At 41.8% G+C, this 22,033-nt stretch overlaps 1 protein-coding gene across 2 annotated transcripts in view; it reads right to left on the bottom strand.

Annotated features, from left to right (window-relative positions):
* Positions 1-1,655: 1,655 nt before the first annotated feature.
* LOC143775774 (arylsulfatase A-like) overlaps positions 1,656-22,033 on the bottom strand; it is a 169,355-nt gene continuing 148,977 nt past the window's right edge. The window contains exons 7-9 of one of the 2 annotated variants that reach the window (XR_013215704.1): positions 5,511-5,613; positions 3,243-3,792; positions 1,656-3,196 (exon numbers count right to left, since the gene is read on the bottom strand). Coding sequence is in view for 1 of the 2 variants with exons in the window: in XM_077264307.1 (XP_077120422.1) it covers positions 3,494-3,792; positions 5,511-5,613 (402 nt within the window). In the remaining variant the exon portion in view is untranslated. The other variant, XM_077264307.1, reaches the window with a different exon arrangement.

Raw genomic sequence — 22,033 nt, 5'->3', positions numbered from 1 at the left:
ACGTGCAAGAGTAAGTTTATTGTATATGCCATTTTTTGCCCATGTAACCGGTTTTATATCGGAAAAACCATAAGACCTTTAATGGTCAGGTTTCGAGAACATTTTAATTCAATATCTACCGGGAAGGGGCGAGTGCGTTCTGTAAAGCATATGCAGGAGGCACACTGCGGTAACCCCAATTTCTTACAATTTGCCGGACTCAAGATGGTTAATTTCCCCAAACAAGGGGGTAATCATGGCAAGTTACTATTGCAGCGTGAAGCCAAATGGATCTTAAAAACGAATGCGCAAGGTCCCCTAGGACTAAATGACAAACTAGATATGGCGATCTTTATCTAACTCTGTTGTAGAAAGCAGTCTGTAATTAAGGCTTGTTTTTAATTGACACAAATGTTGTTTTATTTATGTGGTGAGTCTGCTTCTATGAAAGGAAATGACATCACCATTGTAACATACATGGACCCGTAGAAGCGCCTGAGCGCGAAACGGCCGTCGTCCTCCCTTGTCTCTCCCCCGCTCCCTCGTGTATTCCTGCCGATGCCGCAGTATGTCTGTGAAGATTTTAAGTGCTAAATAAAGGATATTTTTTAGCTGAAGATGGATGGTGAGTGCCGCAATTCTTTCTTATATTGGCTGAATCTAGAACCAAAAAGTTTGTCTGGGATTTGCATTCAATTGAGCTAATCAATGTTGCCCTACCAGTTTTGAAGCAGATGTCACTTGAAAGAGTTTGAAAGACTTGCTGGGAAAAACTGAGACCTTATGAATAGAAGTCTTTTTTATATGCAGAATTTGGCACAAAAAACATGCAATTTTCGTGGCAAATCTGTTCAAAAAAACCCCACACCCTTGTTAACTGCGTTAGCAGCCACCCTGACTGCTATGTCCTGAATGAGAAAGAATATGGCTGAATAAAATACTAGTTACAGGTCTTCTGACCCAAACTCATAGCCTCACAGGCGTATAACAAGCTGCTCAGATCAGGAGACCGCAGACAGACTGGAGATCGCAGTCCGTGCATGGACTATAAAACGCAGATGTGTGAATGTGGCTCTACAATAAATCTTTTTCAATCTTCTCAGCTCCTCCTATTCTATAATATGATGTTTGCAGATTGCACAGCATTTCCAAGCTGACAGGTTACAATTAAGATTGTTATCAAAAAATGTTCCCATTGTATTGCTCTGTATTTAGAATACATTATTTATTTTGGCTTATGAAAATGGATAAAACATTTAAATCAAATATAAAAGTGTGACCGCGGTTTTAACCTAGTTTGTAAGTATGGAGGAAAAAAGAACAACCTCACAATAATATATAGGGTTTTATTAAAGGGAACCTATCAGCAGTTTTGGCCATTATAAGATGCAGCCACTTCCTTTCTGGAGTTAACTATAATGCTGTAGATAAGCCCCCGATCCGAACTGAAAAATAAGTTTTATTAAACTCACCCCGGGGGAATGGTCACATCTGAAGCGTGTCGCAGGCCGGGTCCGGTGCCTCCCATCTTCTTGTGATGCCGCCCTCCTGCTTGTATCGTCGCTCCCCGGCATCGCGCTTCTGCGCAGGCGTACTTCTCTGCCCTGTTGAGGGCAGAGCAAATTACTGCAGTGCGCAGGCGCCGGGCCTCTCTGACCTTTCCCAGCAGCTGTGCACTGCAGTACTTTGGTCTGCCCTCAACAGGGTAGAGAAGTACGCCTGTGCAAAAGCACGATGCCAGGGAGCGATAATGGAAGCAGGAGGGCGGCGTCACAAGAAGATGGGACCCGGACCTGCGAAACCCACCGGACCGGACTACACCCCCAGTGAGAACAGGGTGGGCCATCTATGTGGATACACCTGGGTGGGACAAATTAAAAGTTGGATCCAAAACGGCCGACTTCAAAATGGCCGCCATGGTCACCACCCATCTTGAAAAGTTTCCCCCCTCCCATATACTAATGTGCCACAAACAGGAAGTTGATATCACCAAGCATTCCCATTTTATTTAGGTTTATCCAAATAAATGGCCCACCCAGGTGTATCCATATAAATGGCCCACCCTGTACAATAAAACTTATTTTTCAGGTTGGACCGGTGGCTTATCTACAACATTACAGAATGCTGTAGATAAGCCCTGAAAGGCGGTGGCTGCATCTTATAGTGGCCAAAACAGGTGACAGGTTCGCTTTAAATCTTTCAATCTCACAAATGCAAGATGATCTTGACTACATGATAATGAGCACGATGGCTTTCAGCTCCTAGGTGCAGCAATATTTACTGAGAAATAAATTAATAAACATGTTAACAGAAATACTTCATTAGCATTGCTTAGAGGAGATACTTATTCCCCTACAGTATATTCAGGTCATTGGGAAATGACAGTATCAGTAGATTTTACAATGCAAACTGCATACATTATACAATAGATTTCTTAGAACTCAAGAGGTTTGCCAACTTACTTTCATAATTCATGTTAGAATGGCTCCATAATCCTTTTGGAAACTTTTTGCTCAAGCTCTGCCCACCTAGTCTGATTGACAGCTCCTCAGTGTTCCTCCTCCCTGCTGTTGATAAAATCTCACTATTCAGTACAAGCTGCAGCTGTCAGTCAGGCTGGATCGAGTACATACAGACTCATGAGCTCACTCACACTTTAGCCAGATTATTTAACCATTTCAATATGGATTTTCAAAGTAAGTAATCCAGCCTCATCAGTTCTAAAATATCTATTCAATAATACATGCAGTTTGTATTTTGAAATCTCGTCAGATACACTTTAAAGTTAATGAGGTTCCAAACACAGAAATCTTAGTAGTCATAGTGAGGAGGGTCTATTCAGGTCCCATGTCCTATTTCCTCTGCAGACATTGCCATTCATATGCAATCACGCTATACTGAAATGAATGGGCAACCTGCCACTGCTCCCTGATTATAAAGGCGAAGTTCACAAATTCGCGGTTAGGCTGCCGTCACACTAGCAGTATTTGGTCAGTATTTTACCTCAGTATTTGTAAGCCAAAACCAGGAGTGGAACAAATAGAGGAAAGATATAATAGAAATATATGCACCACTTTTGTATATATCACCCACTCCTGGGTTTGGCTTACAAATACTGATGTAAAATACTGACCAAATACTGAATGTGTGACGGCAGCCTTAGGCTCCAATCACACATGCAGCTTTTTGTTTGTTTTTTTACACACTTTTTGAAAACCTTGTGTGCAGCTTTTTGTTTGTTTTTTTACACACTTTTTGAAAACCTTGTGTGGACCATAAAGGAGGCAACGTGAAACAGGAAAGACTTCAATTCTTTCTACATCCACACCACACCTTGGAAAACAAACTGCTCAAAACTGTATGTGTGAACACAGCACAAGAAAGAATAAAAGAGAACGACTTGCGTGCTTATCCATCAACTTCTTACAAATACAGGCTTTTCTAGAAATCTGGATTTCAAACCGACACATGACCTGAAGCACATTCAGAAAATAAGCGGAGGTTCCCTTCAGAATTAGCAGCGGCAACAGCTTGGCTTTGGAGTGCATTCCGGGTTGCAGCATGGCCTCAATGCAGGGTCTGTGCCTTTGTTAATCTCACTTTTGGCATAAGTCATACTTTTCAGAAATCTCTCTCGCTCCTTTAGTATTTCATTGACAATTGGTTCTAGCTCTTCAGGGATAACTGGGTTCAGTAAGTTGTAGTTCTCGGCAGGATCTGTCTCCAGGTCAAACAGCAGAGGCGGGTTATGTTCCTTCAGCAGCGCAGTGACGTGGCAGTCAGGATCTGGAGTTGTCTCACTGTGAAATGCTCCTGTGGATAGAGAGAAACATGAAAAGTCATAAAAGATACATTTGGGGAATAAAACATAGATATGAGAGTAGTGGCCCATTTAGAAAAGTCTGTGGTCATCTATTGGCTTGTGTAAACAGATCGGTGAATTCAGGAGCACATCATCTGCTTACATTGATTAATGTGCTGCAGAGAACCATGATTTTGAGTCTTTGAGGTGGGCATTAGAATATCAGAATAACATTATACCCAGGGATTCATTATTTTTACTGCTTATAACCATGGATACCCTATGGTCTGCACAGGAGCTCAAGACACAAAACTCCAGGAGACTATTTGCAAAGTTACCATACCTCATTTAAGGTGTTCAAAAATACAAAAAGAGGTTATTCAAGTCAATTTAAAGTGATCAAGTATTCATAAAAACATCACATATGGCTACATGACATTTATTTGTGGTGGACATTAGATCGTTTGCATAAAAACATAGATTCTTTATCTTATGTGAGTTTTAGTCATTCTTATGAATGACCGAGGAAATGTTGTGTTACGCTGGAGGCCATCACATCAGCCCCCTTCCTCTTTTTACTGAAATGATACAGACGCTGTACAAATCCCATGTAGTCTGCCAGCTCTACGTTCTCAGCCTTGTAAATGGAATAATGTAAAGGACGTGTTCACTTAAGAACAAAAACTTTTCTGATGTACCTTTTGTGTGTTGTAATATTTTATTCATTTGATGACTGCATATTAGTTCCATGTCACATGAAGCATCCTATAATTCTTAGAAAATAAATGCATATTATACAGGGTGGACCATGTGTATGGATACACCTAAATAAAACAGGAATGGTTGGTGATATCAACTTCCTGTTTGTGGCAAATTAGTATATGGGAGAGGGAAAACTTTTCAAGATGGGTGGTGACCATGGCGGCCATTTTGAAGTCGGCCATTTTGGGTCCAACTTTATTTTTTCCAATGGGAAGAGGGTCATGTGACACATCAAATTTACTGAGAATTTCACAAGAAAAACAATGGCATGCTTGGTTTTAACGTAGGTTTATTCTTTCATGAGTTATTTACAAGTTTCTCTTTGTTTACAGCCATTGACATGCTGCAGAGGTTAAAACGTGAGGAGCGGATAGAAATTGTGTTGATGTCTGGTGAACGCAGTACCCGGGTCATTGCAGCAGATTTCAGTGCAAGACACCATACGCAAGAAATCTGTTACCATTCCCATGTTATTTAGGTGTATCCATATAAATGGCCCACCCAAAAAAGTTTGCCTCATCACTGAACATAATGTTCTGTGTAAACTCAGGGTCCTGTTCCAATTTTTGTTTTACCCATTCTGCAAATTCAGCACGCCGATCTGGCATCAGTCGAACATCCCTTTGGCGGATATTAGCTACTCACAAATGGCACCCTTACAAAATCCAGCTGCTGCAGCACTTCAACGAGAATGACCCAGATCGGCGCGCTGAATTTGCAGAATGGGTAAAACATGTCTACATTCTGTAGACAGCCCCTGTATAACGATGCATTGGGATTGTGACTTCCCCAATTTCTTAAATTGCTCTCTCCTGTAAATACTGTAACGGTGCTAGAGAAGTAATACAAAAACATCATTCACTAAAATAAGGAAATTAAAAAGAAGAAAGCTGTAAAGATTGAGATTCTCAGTTCAGAAACTGAATAACTACTGGGTAGTGTACAGATAAAGAAAGGATGGATTTACCTTGTGTATAGAAGTGAGCCTTGTATTTTCCCATCCTCAGGGCGTGGATCCCTCTTCTAGGATCAATAGATGAAGGATAATAATAAAAAGTGTTTCTTGGACTCTGCCATGAGATAAACACAATTAGATTTTACGCCTGTAAACTTCGAAAAGAATAAAATAAAATCAAGCAACAATGATCAAAAGGTATCGTTAACCGCTTGATGACATGGCGATTTTCATTTTTTGTTTTTTTCCTCCCTTTCTTCCAAGACATATAACTTTTTTTATTTTTCCATCAATATAGATGGATGAGGGATTTTTTTGCGGGACAAGTTGTAATTTTGAAGTACATCATTCATTCTACCACATAGTATACTAGAAAATGGAAAAACATTCCAAGTGCGTTCAAACTGCAAAAAAAAAAAGCAATTCCACTATTTTTTTTTTATTTTCCATGTTCACTATAATGGTAAAACTGATCTGGCAATATGATTCTCCTGGTCAGTTCGAATACACCGATACCAAACATGCATTTTTTTTTATTTAAGTGGTGGAAAAAAAAAGTTGCTTCTGTCGCCATTTTTCAAGACCCCTAACGTTTTAATCTTTTGGTATATGGGGCTCTGTGAGGGCTTATTTTTGGGCCATTTTTTGCTGATTTTTTTACCTCTTGATGCATTTTATTGCAATGTTGCGGAAGCCAAAAAATTTTAATTCTGGAATTTTGATTTTTCTTTTTCACTACGCCATTTACAGACTGGATCGATTTATTTTATATTTTGATAGACCAGACTTTTTTTTTTAATTTTTTTCTAATGGTTTTATTTTTAATGGGGCAAAAAGGAGGTGATTCGATTTTTTTTCCCTTCACTTTTTACTGTATTTAATAGTTCTCTTAGGGGACATGAAGCTGCGATCATCTGATCATTTGTGCAATACATAGCAGTCAATTAGTACAGCTATGTACTGAAAAAAATAAATAAATAAAATCACGATTTCCACGGGCTGGTGTTCACAGGAGAATTATAATGACAGGCACGAAGGCCATCAGCAGACCCTCTGCTGTCATGACAACCCATTGGTGCCTCGCGATCATGTCATGGGTGCACCGATGGGAGAGTGGAAAGACGCAACCCCTTGTCGGCACGTGTTAAATGCCGCTGTCAGAGATTGACAGCCGCATTTAACAGGTTAGCAATCACGGGCAAACCTATGCTCCACCCGAAGATGTTAGAGGCATGTGATGGCTGATAAAATAAGCCATCATCTGTGGGGAAAGAGGCGGGCTCGGCGTGTGAGCCCGCATCAAAGGCAGGGACATGACATATGATGCAAGCTTACATCATATGTTGAGAAGGGGCAAAATAAATAAAAACTGAATAATTCTGTTGATCTTCACAAGTGTCCTTATAACCATCAAATGCCAGTAACAGACAATTACACACTCACTTTAAAACTAGCTAAGATTGTAAGTTTTAATTTATGTACTGCACAAATGAACCGCAGTTACTTACACATAATCATTTTATAATAATTTTCCATTTATGTACCGTCAGCATATTCTACAGATCTTTATAATTCAGAAGGTTCGTGTACAAACAATATCAGGCATTTCTGAGTAATACATAATTCAGCAATACAAACAAGAGGGAAGAGGGTCCTGCTCAGAAGAGCTCACAATCCATGAGGAAATAGGGGTGACACTAGAGATAAAAAAAAGGGCTTGTAGTGTATGGTCCAGCCATAAATAAACAATGCTATTCATGATAAGCTGCATGAACCAGAAACCATCCAGCATCTTTATGTACTGTGAGCAGAATTACTAGGCAAGTGAGTATCTTGACCAGATCATGATTTTTATTCATAGTTTGCTACTCCAAGCTGTATAAACGTGATAGTTTATCGGATGAAGTAGATTATGTCATGTGTATTTGTGTAATGAGGGAGGGTGTGGCCTAAGGATGAAACACCCTTTATCAAGGAGTGCAGAATTATTAGGCAGCTTTTTTTCTCTGGCAAAATGGGCCAAAATAGAGATTTGACTGACTCTAAAAAGTCAAAAATTGTTACAAGTCTTACAGAGGGATGCAGAACTCTTGTAATTGCTAAAATTTTGGGGCGTGGTCACAGAACCATGAAAAGTTTTGTTGCAAATAGTTAACAGGGTGTCAGAAAAACATGTTGAGAAAAAAAAGAGACAAATTAACTGAGATTTGAGAAGAATCAAATGTGAAGCGACAAGGAACCCATTATCCCCCAGTGCTGTCATATTCCAGAACTACAGCCTTCCTGGAGAGCCAAGAAGTACAAGGTGTCCATTGCTTAGAGACATGACAAGGTAAGAAGGCTGAAACCTGAACACCACTGAACAAGACACACAAGGTAAAACGTCAAGACTGGGACAAAAATATCTGATGACAGATTTCTCAAAGGTTTTATGGACTTATGAGATGAGAGTGACTCTTTACCTATAACTGGATCAGTAATGACCACAGACTTCATCTTGCTGACTTCCGAGGAGAAGTGGGAAGTGGGGTACTGCTATGGGCAGGCATTGCTAAAGAGGAGAAAAAGTCTGCATATTTCAAGAAAACCATAATTTGTATGCAGGACAATGGTCCATTGTATGAATCAAAGTACTCCACGCTTGGCTAGCCATTATAGGCCTTGATGATGAAAGAATAATAATGTGGCTCCCTCCTCACTTGATCTAAACCCTATTGAGAACATATGGGCCCTTCTTAAATGGGAAATTCACAGTGAAGGTAAAGAGGACACCTCTCTGAACAGTGTCTAGGAGGCTGTGGTTGATGATGCCCCAAAAAGTTGATCATCAACAGATTTAAGAAACTGACAGACTCCATGGATTGAAGGCTTTTGGCTGTTCTTGAAAAGAAGGGTGGCTATATTGGTCACTCATATTTCTTTGAAATTTCAGAAATTTATTTTCACAAAGAAGGAAGAAGACCAGATTTCTTGTATCCGCGCTGACCACACAACAATAGAAATGTTCTTAAAAGCTTTATTGTACCGACGCGTTTCGTGGCAATCTGCCACTTCCTCAGGGCCAAAAGTTCCTTAATTTCAGAAATTTATTTTTATACATTTGTAGTTGTTTGGCTCTTATTCTCACTTTAACAGATGAAAATAAACAACTGAGATGGGTATATTTCAATATTTTCATTTAGTTGCTCAATAATTCTGCACACAGATATTCTCCTAAAAAAAGACAAAACATTAACTTTTTCTTAAATGTTCAGGTTTATTAACCTTTTGGATTGACAGACAGCACTGTAGTTGGTCAATAATAAAATTAATTATAAAAATACAAATGGCCTAATAATTGTGCACACTGAGTGTCCACATACAAAATGCTATTGAGTGCAATGAGTGTATAGGAACAAATGATAGAAAGAACTAGATTCTGAGGGAAAATATATTAAGGGAGAACTGAGAGAAAATTAGAGAAGTATTGCGATAGGCTTGCCCAAAAAGGTAACTTACAAAAAAAATGAGCAGAAATTAAGAAAAACTCTTTCTAGAGACACACTCTAAGATAAGTAACACGACCAGCAAAATGAGTGCAAAGGGGTCTCATAAAATTTAACACAGTTTATTAGTATAAAGGTAAAATGAAACACATGCTGAAAAAAAAAAGGAACAGTATTTTTAAAAAATTGGTCCAATACACACCTAAGGTATCAACAAGTATACAGATTCAAATACAAGTATAAGTATAGAAGTTTGAAAGCAAAATAATGAAAGTAGAATAATGAAAAAAAAAAAAAAAGAGGTTGCACCGCTAGAGACCGGGTCTGTGGCGCATGCGAGGCTCGTTGCCCAATCAAAAGGAATTGTCAGGACAAGGGGTTGGAAGCTTGCAGCGTCACCCAGAAAACTGTTTCCAAGGTGATGGAGGCACGTCTCCACCCTGTTGCTTGATAAGGCCGGAGTCACACTAGACAGTAATACGGACGAGTGCTATGCGATAAAAAAAAAATCGCATATCACTCAGACCAATGTTAAACTATGGGGCAGCTCCTATCATCTGTTGTTTTCTCAGCCGTATTATACGTGCGAGAGAAATCGCAGCATGCTGCGATTTGCACCGTATATCGACCTAGAATCGCCAATGAAAGTCTATGGGTGCGAGAAACTCGCACACCACACGGACCATCAGTGTGACTTGCGAGAAATACGCACCGGTGTTCTTTAGAAAAGCTGGCAATTCAGTGCAGTGTACAGTAACATCACACTGACAGGTTAGAATTGAATAGATAAAATAAATGTATACACATAGTATAGATACCGTATATACTCGAGTATAAGCTGAGATTTTCAGCCCATTTTCTTAGGCTGAAAATGCGCCTCTCGGCTTATACTCGAGTCATTGTCCCAGGGGGTCGGCGGGGAAGGGGGAGCAGCAGCTGTGACATACTCACCTGCTCCTGACGCAGTCCCTACATGTCCGATGGTCTCCGGGCACTGACAGCTTCTTCCTGTGTTCAGCGGTCACCGGTACCGCTCATTACAGTAATGAATATGGACGCGACTCCACTCCCATAGGGGTGGAGCCGCATATTAATTACTGTAATGAGCGGAACCGGTGACCGCTCAACGCTGGAAGAAGCTGTCAGTGCCCGGAGAAGACTATCAGGGAAGCTGCTAGAAACCGTGCCGGAAGCAGGCGAGTATAATGGGGAGGGTGAGCAGCATAACGCGATATTCACCTGTCCTCGTTCCACCGCCGGGCTCCGTCTTCCGCGTCCTCTGCTGTGACGCTCAGGTCAGAGGGCGCGATGACGTGGTTAGCGCGTGCCCTCTGCCTGAACATCAGTACAGAGGATGCTGAAGATGGAGCCCAGCGGTGGAATGAGGACAGGTGAATATTGCAAGTGCCGGGGGCCTGAGCGACGAAAGGTGAGTATGTCTTTTTTTTTTTTTAATCGCAGCAACAGCATATGGGGCAAATATCTCTATGGAGCATCTTATGGGGCCAAAATCAGCATTTGTGCAGCATTATATGGGGCAAATATCTCTATGGAGCATATTATGGGGCCATAATCAACATTTGTGCAGCATATGGGGCAAATATCTCTATGGAGCATATTATGGGGCCATAATCAGCATTTGTGCAGCATTATATGGGGCAAATATCTCTATGGAGCATATTATGGGGCCATAATCAGCATTTGTGCAGCATTATATGGGACAAATATCTCTATGGAGCATCTTATGGAGCCATAATCAGCATTTGTGCAGCATTATATGGGGCAAATATCTCTATGGAGCATCTTATGCGGCCATAATCAACATTTGTGCAGCATTATGTGGGGCAAATATCTCTATGGAGCATCTTATGGGGCCATAATCAGCATTTGTGCAGCATTATATGGGGCAAATATCTCTATGGAGCATCTTATGGGGCCATAATCAACATTTGTGCAGCATTATATGGGGCAAATATCTCTATGGAGCATCTTATGGGGCCATAACCAACATTTGTGCAGCATTATGTGGGGCAAATGTCTCTATGGAGCATCTTATGGGGCCCTTCTTAACCTTTATGCAACATTATATTGGGCATATTTTAATATGGCGCATATTATGGGGCCCATCATAAACTTTATGGAGCATTATATGGGGCATATTTTGTATGGAGCATCTTATGGGGCCCATCATGAACTGTATGGAGCATTGTATGGGGATCCTCATTCAATATGGATATTCAAAAACACTTAACCTACTGATATCTCAATTTTACTTTTATTGGTATCCATTTTTATTTTTGAAATTTACCGGTAGCTGCTGCATTTTCCACCCTAGGCTTATACTCAAGTCATTAAGTTTTCCTAGTTTTTTTGTGGCAAAGTTAGGGGTCTCGGCTTATACTCGAGTATATATGATATATATATATATATATATATATATATATATATATATATATATATATATATATTTGACATACACACATATATTTCATAGAGTTAGACAGCAGAATAGCCGATAATTCAATTGTCGGGTTCTGTAAAATCATTGCAGAAGCCGTCAGCATATGAAACATGGTTTGCATACAGTAAACCATTGCAGAACAGTTAGATTTTTATATGTCCCTCACTAATAATGTTAGTAGTGTGTGTGTGTGTGTGTAAAATTTTGGAGCTGTAGGTGTTAAAGGATTAATTCATGGAAAAAGCTGGCGTGGGCTCCTGTGCAATTTTCTCCGCCAGAGAGGGAAAGCCAGTGACTGAGAGCAGATATTAATAGCCTAGAGAGGGACCATGGTCATTGCACCCCCCATGGCTAAAAACATCTGCCCCCATCCACCCCAGAAAAGGAGCATCTGTAAGATACAGCTATTCCGGCACTTAGCCTCTCTCTTCCCACTGCCCTGTAGCATTGGCATATGGGATAATAAGGGGTTAATGTCACCTTGCTATTGTAAGGTGACATTAAGCCTGGTTAATAATGGAGAGGTGTTAATAAGACACCTATCCATTATTAATCCAGTAGTATGAAAAGGTAAAAAATACACACATATTAAAAATAAAGTCTTTTCATGAAATAATAAAACACACAGGTTTTAACATCTTCATCGCACTCCCAATCCAAGTGAAGCCCTCGTTCTCCTGTAAAAAATTCCAAAATAAAAAAGCAATAATATCCCATACCTGTCCGATGTACAGTCAAGTCCCACGCAGTAATCCATACCGGGGGGCATTTACATTTTACACCCGGGAGCGCTGCTAATGCGGCTGCTCCCGGATGTGAACGACTGGGGAATGAATGAAATGCAGGGAGAGGAGCTTCGGTGACTAGCGGTGCCGTCACCGAAGCTGCTCTCCCTGGCGGCATGAACTCAAAGCCTGGGAAAATGCGCATTTTCTGGGGTGGCTCGGGGCAGATGTTTTTAGCCGGGGGGGCAATAACCATGGTCCCTCTTTAGGCTATTAATATCTGCCCTCAGTCACAGGCTCTTCTTCTCTGGAGGAAGAGCCTGTGAGGAAGCCAACTACGCGAAACGCGCGTCGGGGCTTTATATGCAGCCTGTCGAGGTCTCCTCTCCCCACATGGGTAAGTTAATGCGGTGTTTGGGCTAATGAGTGAGGGGACTTTAGCTATATTGTGAACGACTTTTGCCGGTATGGGCTCCCTGTACAACTAATGTGGATAGAGGGATGCCCACTTTACAAATTTAAACCTACTCTTTAGCGCCAACAAACATGGAGGAACCTCTCTTGGCTGTTTTCTGGTTTTTATTGTTGTGTTCTCTCCCCTATTTTCTCGTCATGTTTTTTAATTTGGCTTTTAGCCGATATTTATTGTGAATGAGCTTTGTATAATAAACATTTGTTTTTGATATTGCAAAACTAATGATTTGGGCTCTATCTGTATATCTATGCCCATGAGAGTACACTCCTGGTTCTCTATACCTGTATGTCATCTCTTCTGTATATAGTATATACCTGTATGTCATCTCCCCTGTATATAGTATATACCTGTATGTCATCTCCTCTTGTATATAGTATATACCTGTATGCCATCTCCCCTGTATATAGTATATACCTGTATGTCATCTCCCCTGTATATAGTATATACCTGCTGTATGTCATCTCCTCCTGTATATTGTATATACCTATGTGTCATCACCTCCTGTATATAGTATATACCTGTATGTCATCTCTTCTGTATATAGTATATACCTGTATGTCATCTCCTCCTATATCTAGTATATACCTGTATTACATTTCCTGTATGTAGTATATACCTGTATGTCATCTGTTATGGCTGGACCTGGTGGTTAGGAGCACCGGGAATGACCTGATAGTCAAAACTGCAAAAATAGAGCGAGCTCTGGGAAGTGGGAGCTCTGCTGACCGCAGCCCTAATCTATTATCACACACACTAGAATTAGCCGTGGATCGTACCTGACTCTGCCTAGACGACTCTTCACAGCCTGAGAGGTAACTTCCCCTAAAGAGAAATATAGCCTCACCTTGCCTCAGAGAAATTCCCCAAAGGAAAAGAGCAGCCCCCCACATATATTGACTGTGAGTTAAGAGGAAGGCACAAACATAGGAATGAGACAGGTTTCAGCAAAGGAGGCCCGACTTACTAAATAGACAGAAGATAGATAAAGGGATCTTTGCGGTCAGCACAAAAAACTACAAAAAGCCACGCAGAGTGAGCAAGAAACCCCCCGCGCCGACTCACGGCGCGGTAGGTGCCACTCTGCAACCCAGAGCTTCCAGCTAGCGAGACAATATCATGATAGCCAGCTGGACAAAACTTAGCAGGTACTCAGAAATATATTCAGCACACAAATGAACAACAAATGAGCTTAACAGGGACTTAGCTTCTGCTGAAGTAGACAGGTCATCAGGAGATCCAAGTGAGATCTGAACCAGTACAGATACATTGACAACTGGCATCAGGTAACGATCTGAGCAGAGTTAAATAGAGGAACCAGCCCAGCCTTAAATGATGCAGCTGAGGAAGCCACCTCCAGACCAGTAGCTCCACTTTCAGCCACCAGAGGGAACCCACGGACAGAACTCACAGAAATACCATTCCTGACCACAGGAGGGAGTTCCAGAACAGAGTTCACAACAGTACCCCCCCCTTGAGGAGGGGTCACCGAACCCTCACCAGAACCCCCCGGCCGATTAGGATGAGCCAAATGAAAGGCACGAACCAAATCGGCAGCATGGACATCGGAGGCAAGAACCCAGGAATTATCTTCCTGAACACAGCCCTTCCATTTGACCAGATACTGAAGTTTCCGTCTCGAGATACGAGAATCCAAAATCTACTCCACCACATACTCCAATTCTCCCTCGACCAACACCGGAGCAGGAGGGTCAACGGAAGGAACCATAGGCGCCACATATCTCTGCAACAACGCTGGAACATCACCATGGGCCCCTTGACAACCCCAACTGGACACAGACATAGATTTCCAGTCCAATACTGGATTATGGACCTGTAGCCATGGCAAACCCAACACGACCACATCATGCAAATTATGCAACACCAAAAAGCGAATATCTTCCCGATGTGTAGGAGCCATGCACATGGTCAACTGGGTCCAGTACTGAGGCTTATTCTTGGCCAAAGGCGTAGCATCAATTCCCCTTAATGGAATAGGATGCTGCAAGGGCTCCAAGAAAAAACCACACCGCCTAGCATACTCTAAGTCCATCAAATTCAGGGCTGCGCCTGAATCCACAAACGCCATAACAGAGTAGGATGACAAAGAACAAATCAAAGTAACGGACAAAAGAAATTTAGGCTGTATAGTACCAATGGTGACAGACCTAGCGGACCGCTTAATGCGCTTAGGACAATCAGGGATAACATGAGTGGAGCCACCACAGTAAAAACACAGCCCATTCTGACGTTTGTGCTCTTGCCATTCAGTTCTGGTCAAAGTCCTATCACATTTCATAGGCTCAGGCCTCTGCTCAGAGGACACCGCCATATGGTGCACAACTTTCCGCTCCCGCAAACGCCGATCGATCTGAATAGCCAAGGACATTGATTCATTCAGACCAGCAGGCGTGGGAAACCCCACCATAACATCCTTAAGGCCCTCAGAAAGACCCTTTCTGAAAATCGCTGCCAGAGCACACTCATTGCATTGAGTAAGAACAGACCACTTTCTAAACTTCTGACAATACATTTCAGCATCATCCTGACCCTGACATAGAGCCAGCAAGATTTTCTCTGCCTGATCCACAGAATTTGGTTCGTCATAGAGCAATCCAAGCGCCAGAAAAAACGCATCTACACTAAGCAATGCAGGATCTCCTGGCGCAAGGGAGAATGCCCAGTCTTGAGGGTCACCACGCAACAAGGAAATAATGATTTTTACTTGCTGACTAGGGTCACCAGAGGAGCGAGGTTTCAGGGCAAGAAACAGTTTACAATTATTCTTGAAATTCAGAAACTTTGATCTATCCCCAGAAAACAAATCAGGAATTGGGATTCTAGGCTCTAACATAGAATTCTGAACTATATAATCCTGAATGCCTTGTACCCTTGCAGTGAGATTATCCACACAAGAGGACAGACCTTGAATGTCCATATCTACACCTGAGTCCTGAACCACCCAGAGGTTTAGGGGAAAAAAAAGACTAAACACACTGCAGAGAAAAAAAATGGTCTCAGAACTTCTCTTATCCCTCTATTGCGATGCATTAACACTTTCGGGCCAGTTGTACTGTTATGGCTGGACCTGGTGGTTAGGAGCACCGGGAATGACCTGATAGTCAAAACTGCAAAAATAGAGCGAGCTCTGGGAAGTGGGAGCTCTGCTGACTGCAGCCCTAATCTATTATCACACACACTAGAATTAGCCATGGATCGTACCTGACTCTGCCTAGACGACTCTTCACAGCCTGAGAGGTAACTTCCCCTAAAGAGAAATATAGCCTCACCTTGCCTCAGAGAAATTCCCCAAAGGAAAAGAGCAGCCCCCCACATATATTGACTGTGAGTTAAGAGGAAGGCACAAACATAGGAATGAGACAGGTTTCAGCAAAGGAGGCCCGACTTACTAAATAGACAGAAGATAGATAAAGGGATCTTTGCGGTCAGCACAAAAAACTACAAAAAGCCACGCAGAGTGAGCAAGAAACCCCCCGCGCCGACTCACGGCGCGGTAGGTGCCACTCTGCAACCCAGAGCTTCCAGCTAGCGAGACAATATCATGATAGCCAGCTGGACAAAACTTAGCAGGTACTCAGAAATATATTCAGCACACAAATGAACAACAAATGAGCTTAACAGGGACTTAGCTTCTGCTGAAGTAGACAGGTCATCAGGAGATCCAAGTGAGATCTGAACCAGTACAGATACATTGACAACTGGCATCAGGTAACGATCTGAGCAGAGTTAAATAGAGGAACCAGCCCAGCCTTAAATGATGCAGCTGAGGAAGCCACCTCCAGACCAGTAGCTCCACTTTCAGCCACCAGAGGGAACCCACGGACAAAACTCACAGAAATACCATTCCTGACCACAGGAGGGAGTTCCAGAACAGAGTTCACAACAGTCATCTCCCTTGTATATAGTATATACCTGCTGTATGTCATCTCCTCCTGTATATACCTATGTCTCATCTCCTCTTTTATATAGTATATAACTGTATGTCATCTCCTCCTGTACATAGTATACACCTGTCTCATCTCCTCCTGTATATAGTATATACCTGTATGTCATCTCCTCCTGTATATAGTATATACCTGTAAGTCATCTCCTCCTGTATATAGTATATACCTGTATGTCATCTCCTCCTATATATAGTATATACCTGTATGTCATTTCCTGTATGTAGTATATACCTGTATGTCATCTCCCCTGTATATAGTATATACCTGATGTATGTCATCTCCTCCTGTATATACCTATGTCTCATCTCTTTTATATAGTATATACCTGTATGTCATCTCCTCCTGTATTTAGTATATACCTGTGTGTCATCTCCTCCTGTATATAGTATATACCTGTATGTCATCTCCTCCTGTATATAGTATATACCTGTAAGTCATCTCCTCCTGTATATAGTATATACCTGTATGTCATCTCCTCCTATATATATTATATCCCTGTATGTCATCTCCTCCTGTATATAGTATATACCTGTAAGTCATCTCCTCCTGTATATAGTGTATACCTGTATGTCATCTGCTCCTGTATTAGACCTTGTTCACACGTTATTTGGTCAGTATTTTTACCTCAGTATTTGTAAGCTAAATTGGCAGCCTGATAAATCCACAGCCAACAGGAAGCCCTCCACCTGGCAGTATATATTAGCTCACACATACACATAATAGACAGGTCATGTGACTGACAGCTGCCGTATTTCCTATATGGTACATTTGTTGCTCTTGTAGTTTGTCTGCTTATTAATCAGATTTTTATTTTTGAAGGATAATACCAGACTTGTGTGTGTCGCAAGAGGAGATGACTTACAGGTATATACTATATATAGGAGATGACACACAGGTATATAATGTATACAGGAGATGACACACGTATATACTATATACAGGAGGAGATGACATACAGGTATATACTATATAAAAGAGGAGATGACACATAGGTATATAGAGGAGGAGATGACATACAGCAGGTATATACTATATACAGGGGAGATGACATACAGATATATACTATATACAGGAGGAGAAGACATACAGGTATATACTATATACAGAAGAGATGACATACAGGTATATACTATATACAGGAGGAGATGACACATAGGTATATACAATATACAGGAGGAGATGACATACAGCAGGTATATACTATTTACAGGCTAGATGACATACAGGTATATACTATATACAGGGGAGATGACATACAGGTATATACTATATACAGGAGATGACATACAGGTGTATACTATATATAAGGGAGATGACAAACATGTATATACGGAGGGGAAAATGAGAGGTGTGAGGTGAAAATTAAAAGGTGTGAGTGCAAAATGAGAGGAGTGAGGGAAAATAGTGCATTGATTGGAAAATGACAGATGTGAGGTCAAAATGACAAGTGTTAGGGGGGAATGAGAGGAGTGAGGGGGGAATGAGAGGAGTGAGGGGGGAAAATAAGAGTGAGGGGGAAAATGAGAGGTGTGAGGGAGAAAATGAGAGATGTGAGGGGGAAAATGAAAGATGTGAGGGGGAAAATGAGAGGCATGATGGGAAAATAAGAGAAGTGAGGTGCTATAACTAACCACAGATATTTACTATGTCCAGGCAACCCAGGGCTCTTCAGCTAGTATATATATATATATATTATATATTGTGGTGCAGTGACCAATGTTACAGCCAGGGGGCGCTGTGTGTGCACTTCAAGATGCACTTGGAGGCATAGTTGTGATGAAACAGTGATTGGCAGTGTTGTGAATGGCCGATATGTGTCGCAGAGGGAGTCTGCGTGGTAAGTCTGATGCAAAGTGGTTGTTCTGGGACCTGTAGTTCCTCAAGAGTTTGTGTAGTGTTCTATAATAGTCAAGGGAGACTTACTAGGCTAGTTGTGTGATGGGCGGGACAAACTAGCCACACAGCCACACTCCCACCCATGGGAGTGGTTACAGGTAGATAATGTGACCAGGGTGTGGGTCATATGTTCTGGGGAGGTTCCTGTGTATGGATCCGTTTGTTCCTGTGCAAGGTCCTGGACGGTCAGTGTTGGAGGCTCCTGGGAGTGGAGTCGTCCTGGAAACACCTGGAGACCGTAGACCTGGACGGTCTGTGTTGAGGACCTGGGACTGACATGAAGTCAGCGTGAGGGGTGGAACTCCTGAGAGGTAACCCCGGACAAGGGGATTATAATATACAGCAGAGAAGCCTAACTGCTACATGAACTGTCTGATGTCCTATAATGTTTCGTGGCTGTAATAAAACGGACTGTACCCTATCTGGTTTATGCGGAGTATAAATAAACCATATGGACAGATTTGTGTGAGGTACCGTGCCTGAGTGCTTGAATCCCATGCCAAGCGAGTGTTCCCCAAGACCTGTAGTGGGTGAAATGCTACTATATATATATATATATATATATATATATATATATATATATATATGTATATGTATGTGTCTCACAGACATTATATATATATATACTGTATATATATTGTGGCATAGCGACTGGTCATGTGATTAATGGACGGTATGTATCGCAGAGGTGGGTGGCCCTGTGATGGAAGCCTGGGTATGTTTTGCTCAAGCAGATCTACTGCTGAGGGATTTGTTTACAGTGGGAAGGCTTCCAGGTGATTGGAGAGATGGGTGGGTTCAGTCACCTACAAACCCACCCAAAGAGGCGTGTCTGAACACGTAAGATGGTTTTGTGTGTAAGGACCTGTGGTGATGTCACGCTCACCTGACTGGCCATGTGACAGGTACCTGGGTGTGGTTACACCTATGTAAAGGAGGTGTGTGTAGCACATGGTGGGAGTGTTTGGGAGTCTGTCAGGGTGGACAGACTTTCGTGTGTCCTCGCTGGACACTGCAGAGTGGCCTGTGTGTTGGATGGTTCCAAGTGGGGACAGACGTCCTGAACAGCACACAGAGACCATTTCAGGCTGGAGAGCCTGCGTGCTGGACATAGCACAGCCTGTGTGCCTACAGGTCTGAGAGAGAGCGGAGCTCTACTATGGACATTGAGGATTCATCTGTCTGATGTAAGACTGTTTACCTGTTGTTCCTGTTGCTATGTGGATTATGGAGCAATAAACCCTGTGAACTTTTAATGGGATATGTCTCCTGAGTGTCACCCGCCGCACCTGTGCGAGTACAACCCCTACAATATATATATATATATATATATATATATATATATATATATATATATATATATATATATATATATATGTGTTTTCATGAATATTTGAGCCCATGAATCCATTATATGTCCGTTTTGCAAGCCGGCGAGAAAATCTCACCATACGGATGTCACACGGATGCTTAGATGCGAGAAAATAGCATCCTCGCACTGCACACGGATGACATATAGATCACTGTTCAGGGAACATTTCTGCGATTCTCATCCGTGTAAAACGGACCAATTTTTTTATATGTTGTGTGACGTCGGCCTAAGACAAGATACCAGGAGGGGAACGAGACAGAGCATGCGCACACGGAGACCAATGGTATGAACCGAGGGAAAATTATACAGGAGTGTCCGTGAGAAAAAGGAAGAGTAATACACAGAAATGTGATGAAAACAGCTAATAAATATTAAAAAATAACAATAAAATATGGCGTGTTATGCTAACATAACTGAGTCCAGGACAATAGTGAACTGGACCTAAAGTGTAATATAGCGAATATTTTAAAAATACTTAGTAGCGACATTACAAATACCAGAATACATGGAAGCAAGATAAATATATAGTATAGTTATAAATTTATAAATAACCAACTTAAATGGACCATGACTACTTGGCCAAAGTTTGCTTTATCCTGGTTTGAGGAAATATGCAGTCAATCCAGATATGAATAAATAGTACAATGGTTTATCCAAGAGGAAGAAGTCAATTTTGCCCAAAAAGGTGTATTTGTAGGGCACATAAAACTGTGGACACTTTGAAGTGATCTGATTATTCCAGTTAGTGCATTCCAGAGAACTGGTGAAGCATGAGAAAAGTCTTAAAGACAGGAGTGGGAGTTTGGATTATTGTGAATGTTACTGTTGGATCATAGCTATAACAGAGAGTGCACATAGGGTTGTTAGACACAGACAAGGGAGGAGATGTAGGATGGTGTGGCATTTGGGATAACTTTGTGGAAAACTGTGATAAGGTTATATTCTTTTCTATAGAGGATGGTAAACAAATGCAATGACTGAAACATCTTGGCATCTAATAGATTGGAGAGGTTATAGCTTGTTAAGAAAACGACTGATTAGTAGTTGCAAGATGAGAATGAATCACAACGACAATAGGTGTTTATGGAGTTCCCATGATAAGAAAATGGTGAATTCCGTTAATGTTTTTAAGGTGTAAGTGCATGTAGAAAAGCCGCGGAGACACCATCACGTGTTTCTCAACGCAAGCAATGAATAGCCAGGTCTTTCACTGGGAAGCAACAACCACGGGAAGGGCAGCATCCAATAAAGGAAAACCACCTATGCCAAAACATGGTATCCATCCACAGACAGCTGTTTCGGGGTATTTGCCCCTCATCAGTGTGGAGTAGGAAACTGGCTATTAGGAGCAGTGCCTAGTGAAAAGACTATAAACATAAGGATGAATGACCTTGGGGAGATCAAAACATCCAACACCGCGGAGACACCATCACGTGTTTCTCAACGCAGTGATCCAGAACACTGTCCCCATCCCTAAAGGGAAATATGCAAATGCATGTAGAAAAGCCGCGGAGACACCATCACATGTTTTGGCATAGGTGGTTTTCCTTTATTGGATGCTGCCCTTCCCGTGGTTGTTCCTTCCCGGTGAAAGACCTGGCTATTCATTCCTTGCATTGAGAAACACGTGATGGTGTCTCCGCGGCTTTTCTACATGCATTTGCATATTTCCCTTTAGGGATGGGGGCAGTGTTCTGGATCACTGCTGTGGAGATCAGATTGAAGAATCCATTTTGTCTTCCTTTTCAGAGACGTCTGGCTTAATATGAGGAAGACTTGAGCAAAATAGACATTTCCTTTTATGGACGCATTCCTTTGTGATATTGTAACTTACATTCCAGAAGTGAACGTTATCAGTAGAATAGATACTCTTTGTTAGAGAATATGAGCGCTTGTACGCATGTCTGTAAATGCTTATCTCTTTGCCATATAAAGGAGGAGGGAGCGTCCAGTGAGTCAGAGGCGAGCTCCTGGGCGATCCCTGCACATGAATACACATCTCTTGTGCTGTGTGTTATTTACCTGGATTTCCTACAATTAAGAAGCCAGGGACTGATAAGGACTCAACATTTCTTTGGCGCCCGAACAGGGACTTGAGGCGAGAGTATTTACTCAAGATTTACCTGCGGATACGGACAACGGAGATCTGGGATAATGGA

Source organism: Ranitomeya variabilis, chromosome 5 (genome assembly GCF_051348905.1).
Source record: "Ranitomeya variabilis isolate aRanVar5 chromosome 5, aRanVar5.hap1, whole genome shotgun sequence".
Classification (NCBI taxonomy): domain Eukaryota; kingdom Metazoa; phylum Chordata; class Amphibia; order Anura; family Dendrobatidae; genus Ranitomeya; species Ranitomeya variabilis.
The sequence above is the reverse complement of the archived record's forward strand: the minus strand, read 5'-3'. Positions and strand labels throughout refer to the sequence as shown.